General features: G+C 41.9%; 1 protein-coding gene across 2 annotated transcripts; it reads left to right on the forward strand.

Annotated features, from left to right (window-relative positions):
- The first annotated feature begins 970 nt into the window (after nucleotides 1-970).
- Nucleotides 971-18,737, forward strand: lgmn (legumain). 2 transcript variants are annotated; one of them, XM_038966917.1, is made up of 14 exons: nucleotides 971-1,055; nucleotides 1,395-1,547; nucleotides 2,493-2,590; nucleotides 5,166-5,247; nucleotides 5,449-5,531; nucleotides 5,791-5,866; nucleotides 6,382-6,444; nucleotides 6,616-6,682; nucleotides 9,990-10,108; nucleotides 10,348-10,437; nucleotides 14,000-14,203; nucleotides 14,474-14,644; nucleotides 15,358-15,425; nucleotides 16,038-18,737. In XM_038966917.1, the coding sequence occupies exons 2-14, from the start codon at nucleotides 1,407-1,409 to the stop codon at nucleotides 16,075-16,077; spliced, it is 1,302 nt and encodes a 433-aa protein (XP_038822845.1). In that variant the 5' UTR covers nucleotides 971-1,055; nucleotides 1,395-1,406; the 3' UTR covers nucleotides 16,078-18,737. The 2 variants fall into 2 exon arrangements, with proteins under 2 accessions (XP_038822845.1, XP_038822846.1); XM_038966918.1 differs by having other exon boundaries at nucleotides 987-1,049.
- The last annotated feature ends 2,338 nt before the right edge of the window (nucleotides 18,738-21,075 follow it).

Here is a 21,075-nt window from a genome sequence, read left to right on the forward strand (position 1 = left end):
ATTTCTATATATTGTGCACTTCAGTGTTATTTGGGTGACTTATAAAACACTAGTGACTAAATGAAACTCCCTTTGCAGTTATCCAAACATGTAAACAGTACTGTTTTTGTAATGCATCCATATTGCACAATGCATAAGTCTTCCTCGTGAAATGAATAGCAAGCTTTGTCAAAATTGTTACTGTAGTATAACCTAATTCAGAAAAGCTACATTTAACACAAAAGATGTGTTACTATGTGTGGAAAAAAAGTGGTGGAAAATATTTAAGTAGTACTTTAAAGTATTTTTACTAAAGTCGTTTTTGGGGGTATCTGTACTTTACTTTACTATTTATATTTTTGACTACTTTTACTTTTATCTCACTACATTCCTAATGGAAATAATGTACTTTTTACTCCATACATTTTCGCTGACACCCAAAAGTACTCATTACATTTTGAATGCTTAGCAAGATAGGAAAATGGTACAATTCACCCACTTATCAAGAGAACATCCCCGGTCATCCCTACTGCCTCTGATATGGTTGACTCACTAAACAAATGCATCGTTTGTAAATGATGTCTGCCTGTTGGAGTGTGCCCCTGGCTATCTGTAAATAACAAAAACAAAACGTCTGGTTTGCTTAATATAAGCAATTTTAAATTATTTTTTACTTTTGATACCAAATACGTTAGGACTTTTTAAGTATTATTTTACTGGGTCACTTCCTAGTAATTTCCTATTAAGAAATCTTTACTTTTACTCAAGTATAACAATTGGGTACTTTTTCCACCACTGAAAAAAAGACCGTGTCATCAAAATAAGGAATAAGTCATATTTTTATCAGAGAATACGAGACAGCACATGACTTTGTATCATGTGTTTAAAACGTAGACTCATTTATCCAATCATGCCCCGCCTTCCCCGCCTTGGGGCGATCTGATTGGCTGTCCAGCAAATCCTGACAGTTTTTTTTTTTCCAACCCTGTGATTTGCATAAAAATCTTCTCCCCAATGCAACGGCTACAAACAGTACCGGAGTCTTCGTGACAGCAAGTAATAACAAAACGGTAAAGGTAATCAAACTATTTTTAATTTAAGATGATATTTTTTGTGTGGTTATTTTCAATGTTCTAATGGGCTACTGTTACTGTAGATTTGCTTCAGTTATTTTGGAAATGGATGGTGTACGTTAACTAACAGCTAGCTTACCTAGCCAATGTTGGCAGCCATAGGATCGACAAACAGCACGTTTGCTGTGATTTGCGCAACTGTAAACAGTCGCGGCAGTTGGCCAATTTATACAAAGTGTTAATATCATCTTTGACATTTCAAGACCGTGTGGGCAAAAACATAAACATCTAGCTTGTAACTTGATATGCAGTGATGATAATACATTTTGTGCCTTTTTCCAGGACAAGAGGATCATGTTTACGTCGACCCTAGCCCTTCTGGGCCTCAGTCTGGGACTTGTGACTAATGCTTTCCCCACACAACAGCCTGAAAACGGGAAGAACTGGGTGGTGATTGTCGCTGGCTCCAATAACTGGTACAACTACCGACACCAGGTAAGAGAGAAGTTAGACTAGTACATTTTGAAATCTGTTAACGTACACTTGACTGTTATCAGTTGAGTGAGTCATTGTTGTAATCTTTTACCATGGGTACATCCCAAATGTCTCCCTATTCCCTGTATAGTGCACTACTTTTGACAGAGGCATTAGTATTACGCTATGAAGGGGGAAATGGGGCTATTCGGGACATATTAGTGTATCAGTATTTGACCAATTTAACTTTATCTGCCTAGACTTAAAGGTGACTTTCCCTTTTATTGATAAGAGGGACTAGACGTGTATATAGCTGTAATTGGCCACTATATTACTAATGTAGCTAATGCTTTTTAACATTGTATGAAGCAGTGATTCATCCCTACCTACATGTACAAATTACCTCATCTAACCTATACCCCTGCATATTGACTCAGTACTGGTACCCCCTGTATACAGCCTCGCTATTTTATTTGTTATACTTAGTTTTTTGGTAAATATTCTTTAATGAACTCTTTCTTGAACTGCACTGTTAAGGGCTTGTAAGTAAGCATTTCACAGTAAGGTTGTACTTGGGAGCATGTGACGAAGTTGCATAATAATCAGTAAACATACTCATGTGCTTCTCAATCAATAACCCCTCATTCTCAGTCACATTCAGATAATCAAATGGATAGCTGCTGTGATGGCTTATTTCTTGAGTTTTACCTGATTTTTGTTGACTGACTGGCTGTGTTCCTAGCTGCTGCTCTGTATTTAGCAGTTGACTGACTGGCTGTGTTCCTAGCTGCTGCTCTGTATTTAGCAGTTGACTGACTGGCTGTGTTCTTAGCTGCTGCTCTGTAAAGTGACATAATACATTCTAACTCCTCCCTCTCAATTAATCTGACTATGTGATTAGTGTGGTGACTTGTTGCCTTACATTACATGATTACTTTACTTTGTGTCCCCCCTCCCCCTCCCTAGGCCGACGCCTGCCATGCGTACCAGATCGTCCACAAGAATGGCGTTCCTGACGAGCAGATTGTCGTGATGATGTTTGATGACCTGGCGACCAATGAGCAGTGAGTATTCTATTTCTGTTGTCCACTTTGTTAAAAAGGTGAAGAACTAAGCAGGCAATGTTCTAGGGTTGCTGTAATCAGTATAGATTGTCATGATGGACTACACATGGTCCTCTCAGGGCTGTTGTCATTTATAATCCTATCTACTCTTCAGATTTAGCCTGCTTCAGTCTGGCTTTTATGGGTTGGTTCTGCAATATTTGCATTCCTGAGACGAGAGCAGAGCATATGTTATCCTTGTTTTGGGTGCATGATAGGCCTAAAACATTTCCTCGTGGCGTACAGGCAGCAGCCAAGCCCTGTCGTTCTATGCGCCACTCGGGCTCTCGCAGTGGTCTAAAGGCACTGCATCTCAGTGCAAGAGGCATCACTACAGTCCCTGGTTCGAATCCAGACTGAATCACATCCGGCTGTGATTGGGAGTCCTGTAGGGCGGTGCACAATTGGTCCAGCGTCGTCCGGGTTTGGCCAGGGTAGGCCGTCATTGTAAATAAGAATTTGTTCTTAACTGACTTGCCTAGTTAAATAAAGGTTAACTTTTTAACATTTTATTTTTTTTTATAAACAATTCTAGACGCACTTGCGGTCAGACACACCATCCAGTAAACCGCTTGAGTGTTTCTCAAAAAGTACCTTATTCCCTATACAGTGCACTAGTTTTAACCAGAGCCCTATGGACCCTGGTCAAAGGTAGTACAAAATAAAATGAATAGTGTAGCATTTGGAAGGTGGGCAGTTTAGAGGCTCACTAAGACACGACTGACTCTCAGTCACAAGGATCTAATTTAGCTGCTCTTATCACGCTGGGTATTATGGTGCCTGGGATGGGCCATGAGATTCAGGGTTTAAGGTGGAAGACAATTTATCTAATATAAATTCATTTTCTCTCTTGTCCAGTAGCTAGTAGCAACATCAGTCATTGGTTAATTCATACGCAGGTATTGGAACCGCTCATGTCAATGACTGACACGCATTTGAAATTGTACTTGTCTTACTGTAATCACTAGATAGTCATATTGACCTACTTTGATGCAGGAGGTGTCGTAACTTCTCTGGGATAGGTGGCAGTATTTTCACGTCTGGATGAAAAGCGTGTCCAAAGTAAACTGCCTGCTACTCAGGCCCAGAAGCATATTATTAGTAGATTTGGATAGAAAACACACTGAAGTTTCTAAAACTGTTTGAATCATGTCTGTGAGTATAACAGAACTTATTTGGCAGGCGAAACTCCGAGGACATACCATTCAGATTTTTTTTTTTTGCGGTCACTCTCTTTTCAATGGGTTTTCATTGGGAATCCAGATTTCTAAGGGACCTTCCTGCAGTTCCTATCGCTTCCACTGGATGTCAACAGTCTTTTGAAATTGGTTGGTTTTTCCTTTGAGAAATGAAGAAGTAGCACTGTTCAGAATGAGGCTCTAGTGAAGTGTACTCTTTGTTAGAGGCGCGTGACCTGAGGGCTCGCTACACTTTGTTTTCCTCCGGTATTGAACACCGTATATCCTGTCTTAAATTTTATCGATTATTTACGTTAAATACCTAAAGTTGTATTACAAAAGTAGTTTGAAATGTTTGGACAAAGCTTACAGGTATCTTATGAGATATTTTGTAGTCACGTTGCGCAAGTTGGAACCAGTGTTTTTCTGGATCAAATGGACGTTTTGGATATATATTGATGGAATTAATCGGAACAAAAGGACCATTTGTGATGTTTATGGGACAAATTGGAGTGCCAACAGAAGCTCGTCAAAGGTAAGGCATGAATTATCTTTATTTCTGTGTTTTGTGCTTCTTCTGGAGGGCTGAAATAGGATCGTTTGTTTACTGAGGTGCTGTCCTCAGATAATAACATAATTTGCTTTCGCCGTAAAGCCTTTTTGAAATCTGACATGTTGGCTGGATTCACAACAAGTGTAGCTTTAATTTGGTGTATTGCATGTGTGATTTCATGAAAGTTACATTTTTATAGTAATTTATTTTTTAATTTGGCGCTCTGCATTTTTACTGGATGTTGGCCTCTGATATCCGAGGTAAAAATCCAATTCTCTTTTTTTTTACTGTACAATGCTGTCTTTGTTTCATTGATCCTGTAATATGTCCTGCATCTAGATGCTGCTGGGATGTACTCTTAAGTCTGAATCGAAACAAACAGAATCATGTGACGCTTCTGAGTGTGTTTTGAATTTGACTACTGTAGGAATAGACCATGGTGTGATTCCTGTCATTGGAGGGTAGAGGAAGTGATACTGTCGTGTTAATAAATAATCCTTTTCGTCATTGCTCTTCATGGTTATTCCAAACTGTCACCCACTGAATGACATATTACAGTGCTAATGTGTCTTGTGATAGAATGCATGTCTTGCCAAGACTGTAGACTGCAACAATTTATTTGTCCAACTCGTATCAGAAATGTGTCTTCTGCTCAGTTCTCAAACACACAAGCACAGGGTAGGCACATTACTAGGTGGGGGGGGGGGTGTCCCCTGTAGGGTTTTGCGGTCATATAATAAATCGTATGGCCTGTTTCCTCCAGGCATGTATCTGATTTGGATTATTTACCCTCTTTGTTTTTCAGAAACCCCACCCCAGGGGTGGTGATCAACCGACCGAATGGGACAGACGTCTACAAGGGAGTCCCCAAAGACTACACTGGAGAGGTGAGTGGATGGAAAATGGAGCATTTCAAATGCTTTAAAAAAAAAAGGTGTGTGTATATATATTTGTCAGTGCTAATATCATCACACAACAATCAATGCTTTATATAGTACTGTTCAAGAAGTTGAGACTTTTCCCCAAGTTGCGCACATGGATCTCAAGTCAGAACTGTCCTCAGTGCCTGTTCTCTGTGTACTTTACAGGCTGTTACCCCTGACAACTTCCTGGCTGTGCTGAAGGGTGACTCTGCCAGTACTAAGGGGGGTTCTGGGAAAGTGCTGAAGAGGCAAGTGATTGGAGGGGAGCAGGTTGTAATATATCATAGGATTACCACAGTAGGGTGAAGTTATCCCAGAACTTTAAAGGTAGTCTTCTAAAATGAAATGTAAAATCATAGTTATAAAGTTTCTGGACAGAACGTTCCATTTGTAAACTTTCCCTGGGGAAAAACAGTCTCGCAGCTTGAAAATGTGATTGTGTCATATCTTTCAGTTCAAAGGAAAAACACCTGGCTTATCAACTTATTTTTCTCTTCCTGTTGGCAGCGGTCCCAACGATCATGTGTTTGTTTACTTCACTGATCATGGTGCTCCTGGGCTGCTGGCCTTCCCCAATGACGATGTAAGCACTTTTACACTTCCTGCTCGTCTACCAGGGTTCTTATTATTTCTCTCTCTCTGAACACTTGCTCGTTGGCAGAAATGGAACCTTACCCCTCTGGCCAAAAGTAGTGCACTATATAGGGTGTGATTTCAGACAGTGCCTTTTCTGTCCATGGATGGCTGGATGAATGACCTAGTTCTGCTCTCTGTGAAATAAAAAGCTGCTGTGTATTTGAACTAATATTCAGAACAGTTTATGAGTTAGGGTGTTGATGATTTAAAACATCTCATATTTTAAGCCTGGTTGAATAAACCTTATGTTCTGTCACTCAGCAGAAAAGTTCTGTGGTAGAGACTTGAGTCACTGAACAAGACGAGGAGTACTCCTCCCACAATGCCTTGGGCAACCTAGGATCTTGTGACTGACTCTTGTGGCTCTACCTCATGGTCTAGTGCCCCTTTGTTTTAAAGTTCATGTACTGGAAGAAAAACAGAAATGAAACTATTTATGAAATGTTTATTTTGCTTCTACAGCTTCATGTTGCCGACCTCATGGCTGCCATCAACTACATGCACGAAAACAAGAAATACGGAAAGGTGCGGAAGTTAAACCTGTTATTGTTTGTGGAAGTGGAGCGCCAATCACATGTTCATTTAAATAACATTTGATTTAAGACTAAAGTTATTTAGAGTTGATAGTCCTGGTTTGATAGTTTCCCCCCGACTGACTGGACTTGTTGTGTTCATTGATCTTCCCTGTTCTCACAGTTAGTGTTCTATATCGAGGCCTGTGAGTCGGGATCAATGATGACCAAGCTGCCTGCCGACATCGATGGTGAGTTACGCTGCGCTTGAACCTCCCTGGGACTCGAGTCACAGGGAAACTATCCCGAAAACCCTGACAGTAAGAACAGGTTAATCATTAACGGTATCAGGGGTGCGTTTCAAGACACTCTTGACCGCTCTATGACCAGCCAGGTCACCAGTGATACAAGTCATTATTCGACGTCCATGTCGGGAGATGACGTGGAAGCCGGCCACTAGGGGCAGCATTGAGCGCTGTTATCTTCAAGTAGATTTCGGTGAGCATCTGGCGCCAAAGGTTACATGTTCGACTCCAATGATGGAAAGTTTTTTTTTATTTTTTTATTTGTTTTAACCCTTAACCATTCGAAAGTTAATACCTAACGTTTAAACATTTGGAGTTAATGCCTAAGCTCAATCTTAAACACTTTGAAATTTGACGTTTGAGAACCATGGATAAGTCTCTAATTCTGACGTGAGACTGTGAGAGCCAGTTGCTTTGACTCTATCCAACCCCTGACTCGGACACATCCGACAGGGCCTGTCCTGCCTCTTCACTCGTATTCATCTCTCGTTAAGTCTGCCTACTTTTAATAAAGTACGACTGTCATTTACATATAAATACCTGAGAGATTTCAAATTTGGAGAATCTCTTCTGAAATGGGTTATGTATAGTAACCCTAGGTGTAAAATAGTAAGTGACTTTTCAAAGTTTTTAAATTGTCGGAGGTAAAACAAGGTTGTCCACTATTGGCGTATCTATTTATTATGACCGTTGACATGTTAAAATCATATCCAACAATATCAAGGGGTTAGAAAACCCAGGGCTTAAAAACAAAGGTGTCATTGTATGCTGATTCATGTTTTCTTTTTTTAAATCCACAGTTAGAATCCCTCCACAGCCTCCTAGAGGATCTAGATACTTTTTCTAACCTCTCTGGATTAAAACCAAATTATTAAGTGTACTATATTACCTATTGGATCACAAAAGAAGACAACTTTTACATTACCGTGTAGTTTACCAATAAAATGGTCTGACGGTGCTGTTGACATACTCGCTATTCATATCCCTAAATAAATGATGTCACTCCAATACATTTTAATAGAAAGTTAGCAAATAGATAAGATCTTGCTACTGTGGAAAGGAAAATACCTGTGTATTTGTGGCAAAAAAATCTCCCTAATTTTTAACTTTTTAGTCATATCCCAGTTTACCTATTTGCTTATAGCCTTGCCTACACCCAGCCAGACAAAATTAAACAGGCCTATTGACATAATGAATATGAATTCGAAGGGCAGAAAGGATTCAAGCATAAGACTACTATGACCTCACAAAAGGCTTCTGTTATACTTAAATCTGAACTGGTTCAATAGTAAATAATTAAGAATGGCCTTTTTTCCCTTCATTCAGATTACAACCGGTTATTTGAAAATGAAATTCTCCAATATTGCTATTTTATTTTTTATATGGTGGGGGTGGAAATGATGCAGACCATTACATTGGAGCTTCCATCAATCTGCTAAATTTTAAAGCTGATCCAGTCAGTCTGCCTACTCAGAGGTTAATGTCTAGTCACCCTGAACAGGGCTGTGTTTGGCTGCTCACTAAATCATGCTCTGAGGTGAACTTTCCCCTAGGTACATATCTAGGATCAGCTCTCCCAATCCTAACCTTAACCATTAGTGGGGGAAATGCAAAACTGACTCTAGATCAGCGTCTAGGGGCAATTTCTACCTACTTCCCAAATCAGCCCTTGGTAAGAGTCTGTTCAGACGGACCATTAAGTAGAACGGGTCATGTGTACATAAGTCTTCATACAAGCAGATGGCAGCTACATTGTGTTTCACTGATTGTGTGAAAAGACCTTAAGGAGAGATGGTCTGTGTCAGACCCTTGGTTATTGTCATGCTCTCCTCCACGGGCCATGTAGATCCCTGTCTCCGTAGTCTCCTGTCTGGACTAGATCCTTGTCTCTGTAGTCTCCTGTCTGGACTAGATCCTTGTCTCTGTAGTCTCCTGTCTGGACTAGATCCCTGTCTGGACTAGATCCTAGTCTCTGTAGTCTCCTGTCTGGACTAGATCCCTGTCTCTGTAGTCTCCTGTCTGGACTAGATCCCTGTCTGGACTAGATCCTAGTCTCTGTAGTCTCCTGTCTGGACTAGATCCCTGTCTCTGTAGTCTCCTGTCTGGACTAGATCCCTGTATGGACTAGATCCTAGTCTCTGTAGTCTCCTGTCTGGACTAGATCCCTGTCTCTGTAGTCTCCTGTCTGGACTAGATCCTTGTCTCTGTAGTCTCCTGTCTGGACTAGATCCCTGTCTGGACTAGATCCTAGTCTCTGTAGTCTCCTGTCTGGACTAGATCCCTGTCTCTGTAGTCTCCTGTCTGGACTAGATCCCTGTCTGGACTAGATCCTAGTCTCTGTAGTCTCCTGTCTGGACTAGATCCCTGTCTCTGTAGTCTCCTGTCTGGACTAGATCCCTGTATGGACTAGATCCTAGTCTCTGTAGTCTCCTGTCTGGACTAGATCCCTGTCTCTGTAGTCTCCTGTCTGGACTAGATCCCTGTCTCTGTAGTCTCCTGTCTGGACTAGATCCCTGTCTGGACTAGATCCTAGTCTCAAGCAGTGGTGTAATAAGTACCCAAATCTCATACTTAAGTAAAGATACCTTTTAATAGAAAATGACTCAAGGTAAAGTCACCCAGTAAAATCCTACTTGAGGAAAAGTATTTGGTTTTAAATATACTTAAGTATCAAAATGTAACTGCTAAAATATAAGTATGGGAAAAGTAAAATTCCTTTATATTAAGCAAATCAGATGGCACTGTTTAAAAAAAGAGAAATTATCATTTGTGGCTAGCCAGGGGCACGCTGCAACCCTCAGACATCACTTACAAATGAAGCATGTGTTTAGTGAGTCTGCCAGATCAGAGGCAGTCGGGAGGACCAGCGACCTTCTCTTGATTACTTGTTTCATATTAGACAATTTTCCTGTCCTGCTAACCATTCAAACTGTAACGAGTAATTGGTGTTAGGGGAAGAAACAAAAAAAAAACTACTTGAGTAGTATTTTGACTTAAGTACTTTACATCACTGGCCTCTAGTGACCGACATCCCATAACGTTGTATTGTTACCCACAGGCTTAAGTCTTCATTGTCTACCGTACATCATTAAACCATGATGAAGTTGTTTCATTACTACTTTAAAACATATATATATTTTGTTCTTGTGTATAATCAATCAAGCTATGGTTTTCCAATTTGTGATAGTGTATATGCAGTGTCCTGGATCCATAGATCCTGTTAACGCTCTCACTGTGTCTGACTCTCCTTCAGTGTATGCCACCACTGCTGCCAACTCTCATGAGTCGTCCTATGCCTGCTACTATGACGATAAGAGGGATACTTACCTGGGGGATTGGTACAGCGTTAACTGGATGGAAGACTCTGATGTGGTGAGTTTGGTACCGTGTTAACTGGACGGAAGACTGGTTTGGTACCGTGTTAACTGGACGGAAGATGTAAACAGTCTTCGATTAACCACAAGTCTTTACTGACTGTTTCTGTAAAGAAATGACTGCTGTTGGCTATAGCCGTTCTTCCGATGTGTTTGGCCCAAAATAAGGGGCAGAACATCCTTAGCCACTCACTGTCATTTCTCTTTGTAATGTCTCTTTCCCCGACTGTTGTCCAGGAGGACCTAAGCAAAGAGACGCTGATTAAACAGTTCAAGATCGTCAGGAGCCACACCAACACCAGCCACGTCATGCAGTTTGGAAACAAGGTGAGCGATTCAAAGGGGAGACCGAGCTATTTCCTGTTGACGCGTTCAGCTGAGGAGTCACATGATATTATAGTGGCTATTTCCTGTTGACACGTTCAGCTGAGGAGTCACATGATATTATAGTGGCTATTTCCTGTTGACACGTTCAGCTGAGGAGTCACATGATATTATAGTGGCTATTTCCTGTTGACACGTTCAGCTGAGGAGTCACATGATATTATAGTGGCTATTTCCTGTTGACACGTTCAGCTGAGGAGTCACATGATATTATAGTGGCTATTTCCTGTTGACACGTTCAGCTGAGGAGTCACATGATATTATAGTGGCTATTTCCTGTTGACACGTTCAGCTGAGGAGTCACATGATATTATAGTGGCTATTTCCTGTTGACACGTTCAGCTGAGGAGTCACATGATATTATAGTGAAATGGACGCTCTGCCAAGATTTAGATGTAAAAGTTTTTTAAAGAGGGTTAACAAACCTCAACTTCCTCACTTCTGTTCAGATGGTTAATGTTTATGTTCCAATGGATGATTTAATGAACTCGACTAACGTGTTCTTTAGACTCTGACCCGTATGAAGGAGGAGGTTAACTAGCTGTATGTATCTGTTCTCTGACCCGTATGAAGGAGGAGGTTAACTAGCTGTATGTATCTGTTCTCTGGCCCGTATGGAGGAGGAGGTTAACTAGCTGTATGTATCTGTTCTCTGACCCGTATGGAGGAGGAGGTTAACTAGCTGTATGTATCTGTTCTTTAGACTCTGACCCGTATGAAGGAGGAGGTTAACTAGCTGTATGTATCTGTTCTTTAGACTCTGACCCGTATGAAGGAGGAGGTTAACTAGCTGTATGTATCTGTTCTCTGTTCTCTGACCCGTATGAAGGAGGAGGTTAACTAGCTGTATGTATCTGTTCTCTGACCCGTATGAAGGAGGAGGTTAACTAGCTGTATGTATCTGTTCTCTGGCCCGTATGAAGGAGGAGGTTAACTAGCTGTATGTATCTGTTGTCTAGACTCTGGCCCGTATGAAGGAGGAGGTTAACTAGCTGTATGTATCTGTCTAGACTCTGACCCGTATGAAGGAGGAGGTTAACTAGCTGTATGTATCTGTTCTCTGACCCGTATGGAGGAGGAGGTTAACTAGCTGTATGTATCTGTTCTCTGACCCGTATGGAGGAGGAGGTTAACTAGCTGTATGTATCTGTTCTCTGACCCGTATGGAGGAGGAGGTTAACTAGCTGTATGTATCTGTTCTCTGACCCGTATGGAGGAGGTTAACTAGCTGTATGTATCTGTTCTCTGACCCGTATGAAGGAGGAGTTTAACTAGCTGTATGTATCTGTTGTCTAGACTCTGGCCCGTATGAAGGAGGAGGTTAACTAGCTGTATGTATCTGTTCTCTGACCCGTATGGAGGAGGTTAACTAGCTGTATGTATCTGTTCTCTGACCCGTATGGAGGAGGAGGTTAACTAGCTGTATTTATCTGTTCTCTGACCCGTATGGAGGAGGAGGTTAACTAGCTGTATGTATCTGTTGTCTAGACTCTGGCCCGTATGAAGGAGGAGGTTAACTAGCTGTATGTATCTGTTCTCTGGCCCGTATGGAGGAAGAGGTTAACTAGCTGTATGTATCTGTTCTGTTCTCTGGCCTGTATGAAGGAGGTTAACTAGCTGTATGTATCTGTTGTCTAGACTCAGACCCGTATGAAGGAGGAGGTTAACTAGCTGTATTTATCTGTTCTCTAGACTCTGACCCGTATGAAGGAGGAGGTTAACTAGCTGTATGTATCTATTCTCTAGACTCTGGCCCGTATGAAGGAGGTTAACTAGCTGTATTTATCTGTTGTCTAGACTCTGACCCGTATGAAGGAGGAGGTTAACTAGCTGTATTTATCTGTTGTCTAGACTCTGACCTGTATGAAGGGGGAGGTTAACTAGCTGTATTTATCTGTTGTCTAGACTCTGACCCGTATGAAGGAGGAGGTTAACTAGCTGTATTTATCTGTTGTCTAGACTCTGACCCGTATGAAGGGGGAGGTTAACTAGCTGTATTTATCTGTTCTCTAGAATCTGACCCGTATGAAGGAGGAGGTTAACTAGCTGTATTTATCTGTTGTCTAGACTCTGGCCCGTATGAAGGAGGAGGTTAACTAGCTGTATGTATCTGTTCTCTGACCCGTATGGAGGAGGAGGTTAACTAGCTGTATGTATCTGTTCTCTGGCCCTTATGAAGGAGGAGGTTAACTAGCTGTATGTATCTGTTGTCTAGACTCTGACCCGTATGAAGGAGGAGGTTAACTAGCTGTATGTATCTGTTCTCTAGACTCTGACCCGTATGAAGGAGGAGGTTAACTAGCTATTTATCTGTTCTCTAGACTGACCCGTATGAAGGAGGAGGTTAACTAGCTTTATGTATCTGTTCTCTATACTCTGACCCGTATGAAGGAGGTTAACTAGCTGTATTTATCTGTTCTCTAGACTCTGACCCGTATGAAGGAGGAGGTTAACTAGCTGTATGTATCTGTTCTCTGGCCCGTATGGAGGAGGAGTTAACTAGCTGTATGTATCTGTTCTCTAGACTCTGACCCGTATGAAGGAGGAGGTTAACTAGCTGTATTTATCTGTTCTCTGACCCGTATGAAGGGGGAGGTTAACTAGCTGTATTTATCTGTTCTCTGTTCTCTGGCCCGTATGAAGGAGGAGGTTAACTAGCTGTATGTATCTGTTCTCTAGACTCTGACCTGTATGAAGGAGGAGGTTAACTAGCTGTATTTATCTGTTCTCTGACCCGTATGAAGGGGGAGGTTAACTAGCTGTATTTATCTGTTCTCTAGACTCTGACCCGTATGAAGGAGGAGGTTAACTAGCTGTATGTATCTGTTGTCTAGACTCAGACCCGTATGAAGGAGGAGGTTAACTAGCTGTATGTATCTGTTGTCTAGACTCTGGCCCGTATGAAGGAGGAGGTTAACTAGCTGTATGTATCTGTTGTCTAGACTCAGACCCGTATGAAGGAGGAGGTTAACTAGCTGTATGTATCTGTTGTCTAGACTCTGACCCGTATGAAGGAGGAGGTTAACTAGCTGTATTTATCTGTTCTCTGACCCGTATGAAGGAGGAGGTTAACTAGCTGTATGTATCTGTTCTCTGGCCCGTATGGAGGAGGAGGTTAACTAGCTGTATGTATCTGTTCTCTGTTCTCTGGCCCATATGAAGGAGGTTAACTAGCTGTATGTATCTGTTGTCTAGACTCTGACCCGTATGAAGGAGGAGGTTAACTAGCTGTATTTATCTGTTCTCTGACCCGTATGAAGGGGGAGGTTAACTAGCTGTATTTATCTGTTGTCTAGACTCTGACCCGTATGAAGGAGGAGGTTAACTAGCTGTATTTATCTGTTCTCTGACCCGTATGAAGGAGGAGGTTAACTAGCTGTATGTATCTGTTCTCTAGACTCTGACCCGTATGAAGGAGGAGGTTAACTAGCTGTATTTATCTGTTCTCTAGACTCTGACCCGTATGAAGGAGGAGGTTAACTAGCTGTATTTATCTGTTCTCTAGACTCTGGCCCATATGAAGGTGATGGCCTTCCAAGGTAATGTCAATGCCAAGCCCGCCACCCCCATGACCCTGCAGCCCATAGCGGAGCCAGACCTGACCCCCAGCCCTGATGTTCCCCTGGCCATCCTAAAGAGGAAACTGATGAGATCCAACGACGTCTTTGCCACCAAGAAATACTCCAGCATGATCACGTCACACCTCAAGGTAACCGACAGGAAATGCGTTTACCTTTTTTATTTTTTTCTTGTAATATATGTATATATTTTTTTCTCTCCAAATGAACCTGGGTTGTATTAAATTGGGCACACCGTAACAAACTGAAAACAAGTGTTCCCTCAATGATGTTCAGATGGCGTCGTTCTGTTCGTGTCTAATGAACATGACCCAGACTTTATCATCAGGTGCTTCTGTTATTTCATAAAAGTGGAGACCTTGGAGAACTGTGGTTTATTTTAATGAATTTTTCCCCACTAGGTGCGCGAGCTGCTGGGAGAGACCATGCGCAGGGTGGTAGAGACGGTGACAGGAGAGGAGATCATGACCCAGAGGGTTCTGAGTGCCAAGCTGGATCTGACCCAGCATCAATGTTACCAGGCTGCTGTCAACCACTACAAGACACGATGCTTCAACTGGCATATCACTGAGGTACAGGCCTCTGTCAAATGCATTTATAAGACCAGCTTTTTTTAACATCAACAGTGATGTTAACGTCACTTCACAGGAACTCAACCTAGAGCGGTCCATGGTACCAACTATGACACTGCCCCAGCACAGAACTATTTTTAGTTCAATCAGTTATTTGAAAAGGGACAGATAACAGGGTTGACCCATTTGAATAGGCAAGTCCGATGCACCGTCACTTAAGCCTTCATTTATTTCAGTGTTTGGTCCCCCCAGATAACTGTCTCTAGTTGATTTGTGGTACTGTTAAGTTCCTGTCTCCGTTGCGTTGATCTACTTCTCTTTCTCAGACTGGTACCCGTGTACTTCGGACTGAATAACATAAATACGTCACTGAATCACAAACTCGCAACCAATCAAAGCATATTTTTACAGACTTTAAAATAAAAATATATATTTTTTAGATGCGTTTACTGTTAAACTAGACTTCCCCCCCCCCCCACCTCTCACATGACCACGGGACTTTTAACTTTACACAGAATGACAGACTTAACACGGACTTCTGTACAGGACGTGTGGAGGAAGTAGGAATGTTGTGACTTGTATGTACTTTACAGTAAAATTACAGTAAACGGTTTACTGTAAATTTTTTTGTGAAATTAACTTTTTTTATTATTCCCAGTATGGCTCAGAACTGTTTGTGTGTGTATAAAAGTTGTGATGTTCTTGTGTTGCAGTATGAATATGCTCTGCGACACCTGTATGCCCTGGTCAACCTGTGTGAGGGAGGATACCCGACAGACAGGTACTGTACCAGTCCCAAGGCTGAGTCCTAAATGTCTCCCTATATAGGGAAGGGGTTCGCAAACTTTTTTATTTCTGTGGACCCGGGGAACCAATTTTTTTATTTTTGTGTGATTGCAAATTTATCAGGGACCCAATGATCAGAATATAAATGTTTTTTGTAATTGTGCATCAAGGAGGTCAAGGCTTTCTATGGCAGTGTGTTGCCAGATGGACCAGGACTCTGGCCCAGGGAAGGAAAAAAAAAATTTATCGGCCCATCTCTTGGCATCAAAGAAAATGCTGCAATTTTTCCATGAGGAAGAGGGAACACTGCAGTTTTAAAGCTTAAATTACAGTGCATTTATGTTTAAAGAAAATATATTTTTTAGGGGGGGGTATAATTGAAGTGTGGATACTTGTAGGCTGAATGGTGAATAATGAGGAGTGAGAAAGTTACCCCCCCCACCTTAACACTATCAATGTCAAGACGAGTTATTAAGTAAATACAGAAGGTGCACTAATGCCCGGTTGGCAAACTCAGTAATATTTGGTATATTGTTTTAAGGTTTATTTAGTTTTCGGGGAGCTGCTTCCATAGACTAATCATGTCATTTTGTGTCACCCTGCTCAGTATCCTGATGGCAATGGAGAGTGTGTGTCACTTCAACTAAATGGATCTGAATGACCACCCCTCGGATCAGGTTGCTGTGCCTCCAGACAGGAGGGTCTGAGACGACAACCACTCTTCTCTTTGCACTGACAAGGAATCAAGTTTGACAAATCTTTTTTTCACACTGATATACTATTTTTTTTTAAATATGTTTGATTTTAAACTTTTATTCCCTGGATTTATTGAGACATTTAAATGTGGGTTTTATTTTTATGATGAATTGCACGATCACTGTGAACGATTTTGTTTGTTGTTTTACTCCTGATTTTTATGAAAACTGAATCCAATATCAACATTTTCTCCCTCTGGTGCCTGAAATTAGTGGGTATACTAATTTTGCAAAATGGCCCTCCCGGTGAAGGAAAGGCGCCCTGCGTGAAATTCTATGAGAAACAGTGACCTACACTCTGAATAACCTAAAATGATTAATCCCATATTGGTCTTTCAGTCAGGCTAACCCAAGCTGTACTGTGGAAGTAGTGTAATAGTAGGCCTACTATTGAAACAGATAAATGAAGCTGTCAAATGACTCAGAAATTCACAGGTTTCATATACCCCCCTCCCTTCTCCCTGCACTTTTTAATAGAACATCAATTTCTTTCGTTTTTCCAAGTCCATAACAATGCTTAAACCACATCAGAAGACCACTTTTGAGGTCTGGCGAAAAATCTAAGAAATGTGGACTTGAGTGTAGCTAACCTCTTAATTTAAAGTGCTCGGGCACCTGACACTGTTTGGTTAGTAGCGTTTCTGTAGCCACTGGATGAATCTCCTTCTGCCATGTAGGGATAGCTAGCTTAACATTTTAAATTGAGAAGGTTTTTGGGGAACATGTCTTTCCATCTACCAGAAGACTGTTGGGTTTGTCATCAGCATCGCTATATTTTTCATTAATTGTTTGATACCTGGACATTTCTCCTCATATGAGGCGTGTGTCTTACCTTGATTCAAAGTAGCCTATAGCCACAATCCCATTAGAAACCTGGAGAAAATAATTGGGTTCTATTGAATTTTCTTTGTTTGTCCAGCAGACGGGCGTTAATTATCCTGGTCATATTAGCAACCCGTGATACATTTTTCTAACGGATGTTTCTGTCCCTGAAAACACGTGCATGTACGATGCGCATTTTTAGAATGGTGGTTTACCGCAAATTGTATTTTTAAACCTTCGCATGGAGGGTGGGGGTGTGCACATTGAAGCACCGAAAATGTGACGAAATGATACGAAACATTTCTTATCTGTTCCATCAGCCTTATTGATACGGCGTATACCTCCACTACTTTGATAAGCGTCGTGGCGATTTAAGAAGTGAGTATAGGCAATGCCCACTGAAGAGAGGAGGAAAGTGGGTATACGGTTTATACCTGCGTATACCCTCCACTGCTGCTTAGGTGTTGGCTCTGCTATACGCCAACATGAGCCCGTTATCAGAACTGTGAATGACGGAGTAGGGTGACGCTGCCCCTAGATGCTGATCATGGGTCAGTCCCCCCCCCACTAATGGTTAGGATTGGGAGAGGGGAAGCTGATCCTAGATCTGAACCTAGAGAGAAGTTCACCCCAGAGCGTGACTGGCCTGTAACAGGGTTGAATCCTACAGCGTCATAATCCACTCACGTTAACTTCCATGCAGACTCCTGTAAAGGCTCAGGATACGGTGTTGTCACAGGGATGTTAAACTAAAACCTTGATAGTCAGAACAAAATGTAAAGGACTTGTCTTCACTAAAGTGAGCCACAAGGTGTAGCCCACCACAGCCATGATAAACAAATATAACACATGGACTCCAGATTATTATTGCTTTTATACAACTGGTTACCAGCCTTAGAGTAAGATTCTTTCCCAAACCATTTACATTTTTAAGAAAGCGTGATACTACATTCACTAACACTTGTTGTCAAGTGCAATTTTTAGGTGTTCTCTGGTTGTTAGTTCTATTCTCATTTGACTGGAATGTAAACAAAACTTCCCAAACGCTGATTTGATAGCAACCTGCAAAGTTCTAGAACTATGGCAAACAATGGTTGCTATGGAGACTCAATCACTACAGACTGAAAGCTGAATAGACTTCACACTAGCTGCATGTGTATGTTGTCTATCATGGGCAGGCTAGACTCTCTTAACAATAGGGATTCCAAACCAAAGGTTGTATAATATGAATTACCATAGTGGCTCTCTCCATCTAGTCTACCCCTCCTGTGTCATAACTAGTTAAAGTTTAATCAAGATATTGACAGAGTCAAATAATGGTTCCTCTTCTGTTGGGAGTAATTTGTCATATTAGGATTTATTTATTTTTAAATGAATTTTGAGTTTTAAACGGTGTACCTGGTTTTGCTGAGGAAAGGTAGAGGCCATAGACCTGATTCTATTTATATGTTAAACGTCGAGCCACCGTATATTATCAAAAGCAATAGTGATTATCTTTTAATTTTCTTTAAAGTTGATGCTTGCTGAAGTTTCTGCATGACTGGCTGTATAAGATGCCAAATGGGGCAGAACACAGTTTTTAGGAATGTAGAAGGGCGAGATGGACATGCGGTGGAGGACTAAGGTTTTGAGGAGTTGACTGCAGGAGTAACAGAGCAAACTAGAATGTATATGAAATGAATGTTCACTCTTTGGAACTTGAGAAATAAAACTGACTGTGTTCAAATGTATTTGTATGTCTGACTCTTTTAGATTGTCCTCAATTTAGTGACTTTACAAACAATATAGAACATAATATATGTTCAGTGTATGAAACATTAAACACCTGCTCTTTCCATGACACTGACCAGGTGAAAGCTATGATCCCTTATTGATGAAGGGGAGGAGACCAGTTAAACAAAGATTTTTAAATATTTTCTTTAACCCTTCAGACATGGATTGTGTCTGTGTGCCATTGAGGGTGAATGGGCAAGATAACAGATTTAAGTGCGATTGAACAGGGTATGGTAGTAGGTGCCAGGAACCAGTTTGTGTCAAGAACTGCAACACTGCTTAAAAAAATAAAATAAAAAATTGACAACCAGTTTCCTGTGTAGATCAAGAATGGTCCACCACCCAAAGGACATCCAGCTAACTTGACACAATTGTGGGAAGCATTGGAGTCAACATGGACCAGCATCCCTGTGGAACGCTTTCAACACCTTGTAGAGTCCATGTCCCGATGAATTGAAGGGGAGCTGAAATGTCTTGAGTCAATAAGTATTCAACCCTTTTATGGCAAAAAAAATGTGCTTAACTCACAATTTGTATGGACTCACTGTGTGTGCAATAATAGTGTTTAACATGATTTTTGAATGACTACCACATTATCTGTAAGGTCCATCAGTCAAGCATTGAATTTCAAACACATTCAACCACAAAGACCAGGGAGATTTTCCAATGCCTCGCTGAGGGAGGGCACCTATTGGTAGATGGGTTAAATTAAAAAAGCAGACATTGAATATCCCTTTGAGCATGATGGTTATTAATTACACTTTGGATGGTGTATCAATACACCCAGTCACTACAAAGATACAGGCGTCCTTCCTAACTCAGTTGCCGGAGAGGAAGGAAACCACTCATATAAAAATGTTCCAAAACATGCATCTTGTTTGCAATAAGACACTAAAGTAATACTGGGGAAAAAATGAACTTTGTCCTAAATACAACTCTCCATATTTTCACGCATGGTGGTGGCTGCATCATGCTATAGGTATGCTTGTAATCGTTAAGGACTGGGGAGTTTTTCAGGATAAAAGAGAAACGGAATAGATCAAAGCAGAGGCTAAATCTGCTTTCCAACAGACACTGGGAGATGAATTCACCTTTCAGCAAGACAATAACCTAAAAAGCCAAATCTACACGAGTTGCTCACCAAGAAGACAGGGAATGTTCCTGAGTGGCCGAGTTAATCAAGATATTAATGTTTTTATTTTTTTTAAACGTTATCATTTCTTCCACTTTGACAGAGTATTTTGTGTAGATCGTTTTCCTATGCTTCCTGGCTGATGTTTTGGTCACTTTTGAATGCTGGCGGTGCTTTCACTCTAGTGGTAGCATGAGACGGAGTCTACAACCCACACAAGTGGCTCAGGTAGTGCAGCTCATCCAGGATGGCACATCAATGCGAGCTGTGGCAAGAAGGTTTGCTGTGTCTGTCAGCGTAGTGTCCAGAGCATGGAGGCGCTACCAGGAGACAGGCCAGTACACCAGGAGACGTGGAGGAGGCCGTAGGAGGGCAACAACCCAGCAGCAGGACCGCTACCTCCGCCTTTGTGCAAGAAGGAGCAGGAGGAGCACTGCCAGAGCCCTGCAAAATGACCTCCAGCAGGCCACAAATGTGCATGTGTCTGCTCAAACGGTCAGAAACAGACTCCATGAGGGTGGTATGAGGGCCTGACGTCCACAGGTGGGGGTTGTGCTTACAGCCCAACACCGTGCAGGACGTTTGGCATTTGCCAGAGAACACCAAGATTGGCAAATTCGCCACTGGCGCCCTGTGCGCTTCACAGATGAAAGCAGGTTCACACTGAGCACATGTGACAGACGTAACAGTCTGGAGACGCCGTGGAGAACGTTCTGCTGCCTGCAACATCCTCCAGCATGACCGGTTTGGCGGTGGGTCAGTCATGGTGTGGGGTGGCATTTCTTTGGGGGGGCCGCACAGCCCTCCATGGGCTCGCCAGAGGTAGCCTGACTGCCATTAGGTACCGAGATGAGATCCTCAGACCCCTTGTGAGACCATATGCTGGTGCGGTTGGCCCTGGGTTCCTCCTAATGCAAGACAATGCTAGACCTTATGTGGCTGGAGTGTGTCAGCAGTTCCTGCAAGAGGAAGGCATTGATGCTATGGACTGGCCCGCCCGTTCCCCAGACCTGAATCCAATTGAGCACATCTGGGACATCATGTCTCGCTCCATCCACCAACGCCACGTTGCACCACAGACTGTCCAGGAGTTGGCGGATGCTTTAGTCCAGGTCAGGGAGGAGATCCCTCAGGAGAACATCCGCCACCTCATCAGGAGCATG

Source organism: Salvelinus namaycush, chromosome 28 (genome assembly GCF_016432855.1).
Source record: "Salvelinus namaycush isolate Seneca chromosome 28, SaNama_1.0, whole genome shotgun sequence".
NCBI lineage: Eukaryota > Metazoa > Chordata > Actinopteri > Salmoniformes > Salmonidae > Salvelinus > Salvelinus namaycush.

Coding starts and splice junctions, on each gene's coding strand:
- lgmn (XM_038966917.1), top strand. CDS start 1,407: ATGTTTACGTCGACCCTAGCCCTTCTGGGCCTCAGTCTGGGACTTGTG. Junction 5,248..5,448: donor CCAAAGACTACACTGGAGAG/GTGAGTGGATGG, acceptor TGTACTTTACAG/GCTGTTACCCCTGACAACTT. Junction 6,445..6,615: donor AAAACAAGAAATACGGAAAG/GTGCGGAAGTTA, acceptor CTGTTCTCACAG/TTAGTGTTCTATATCGAGGC.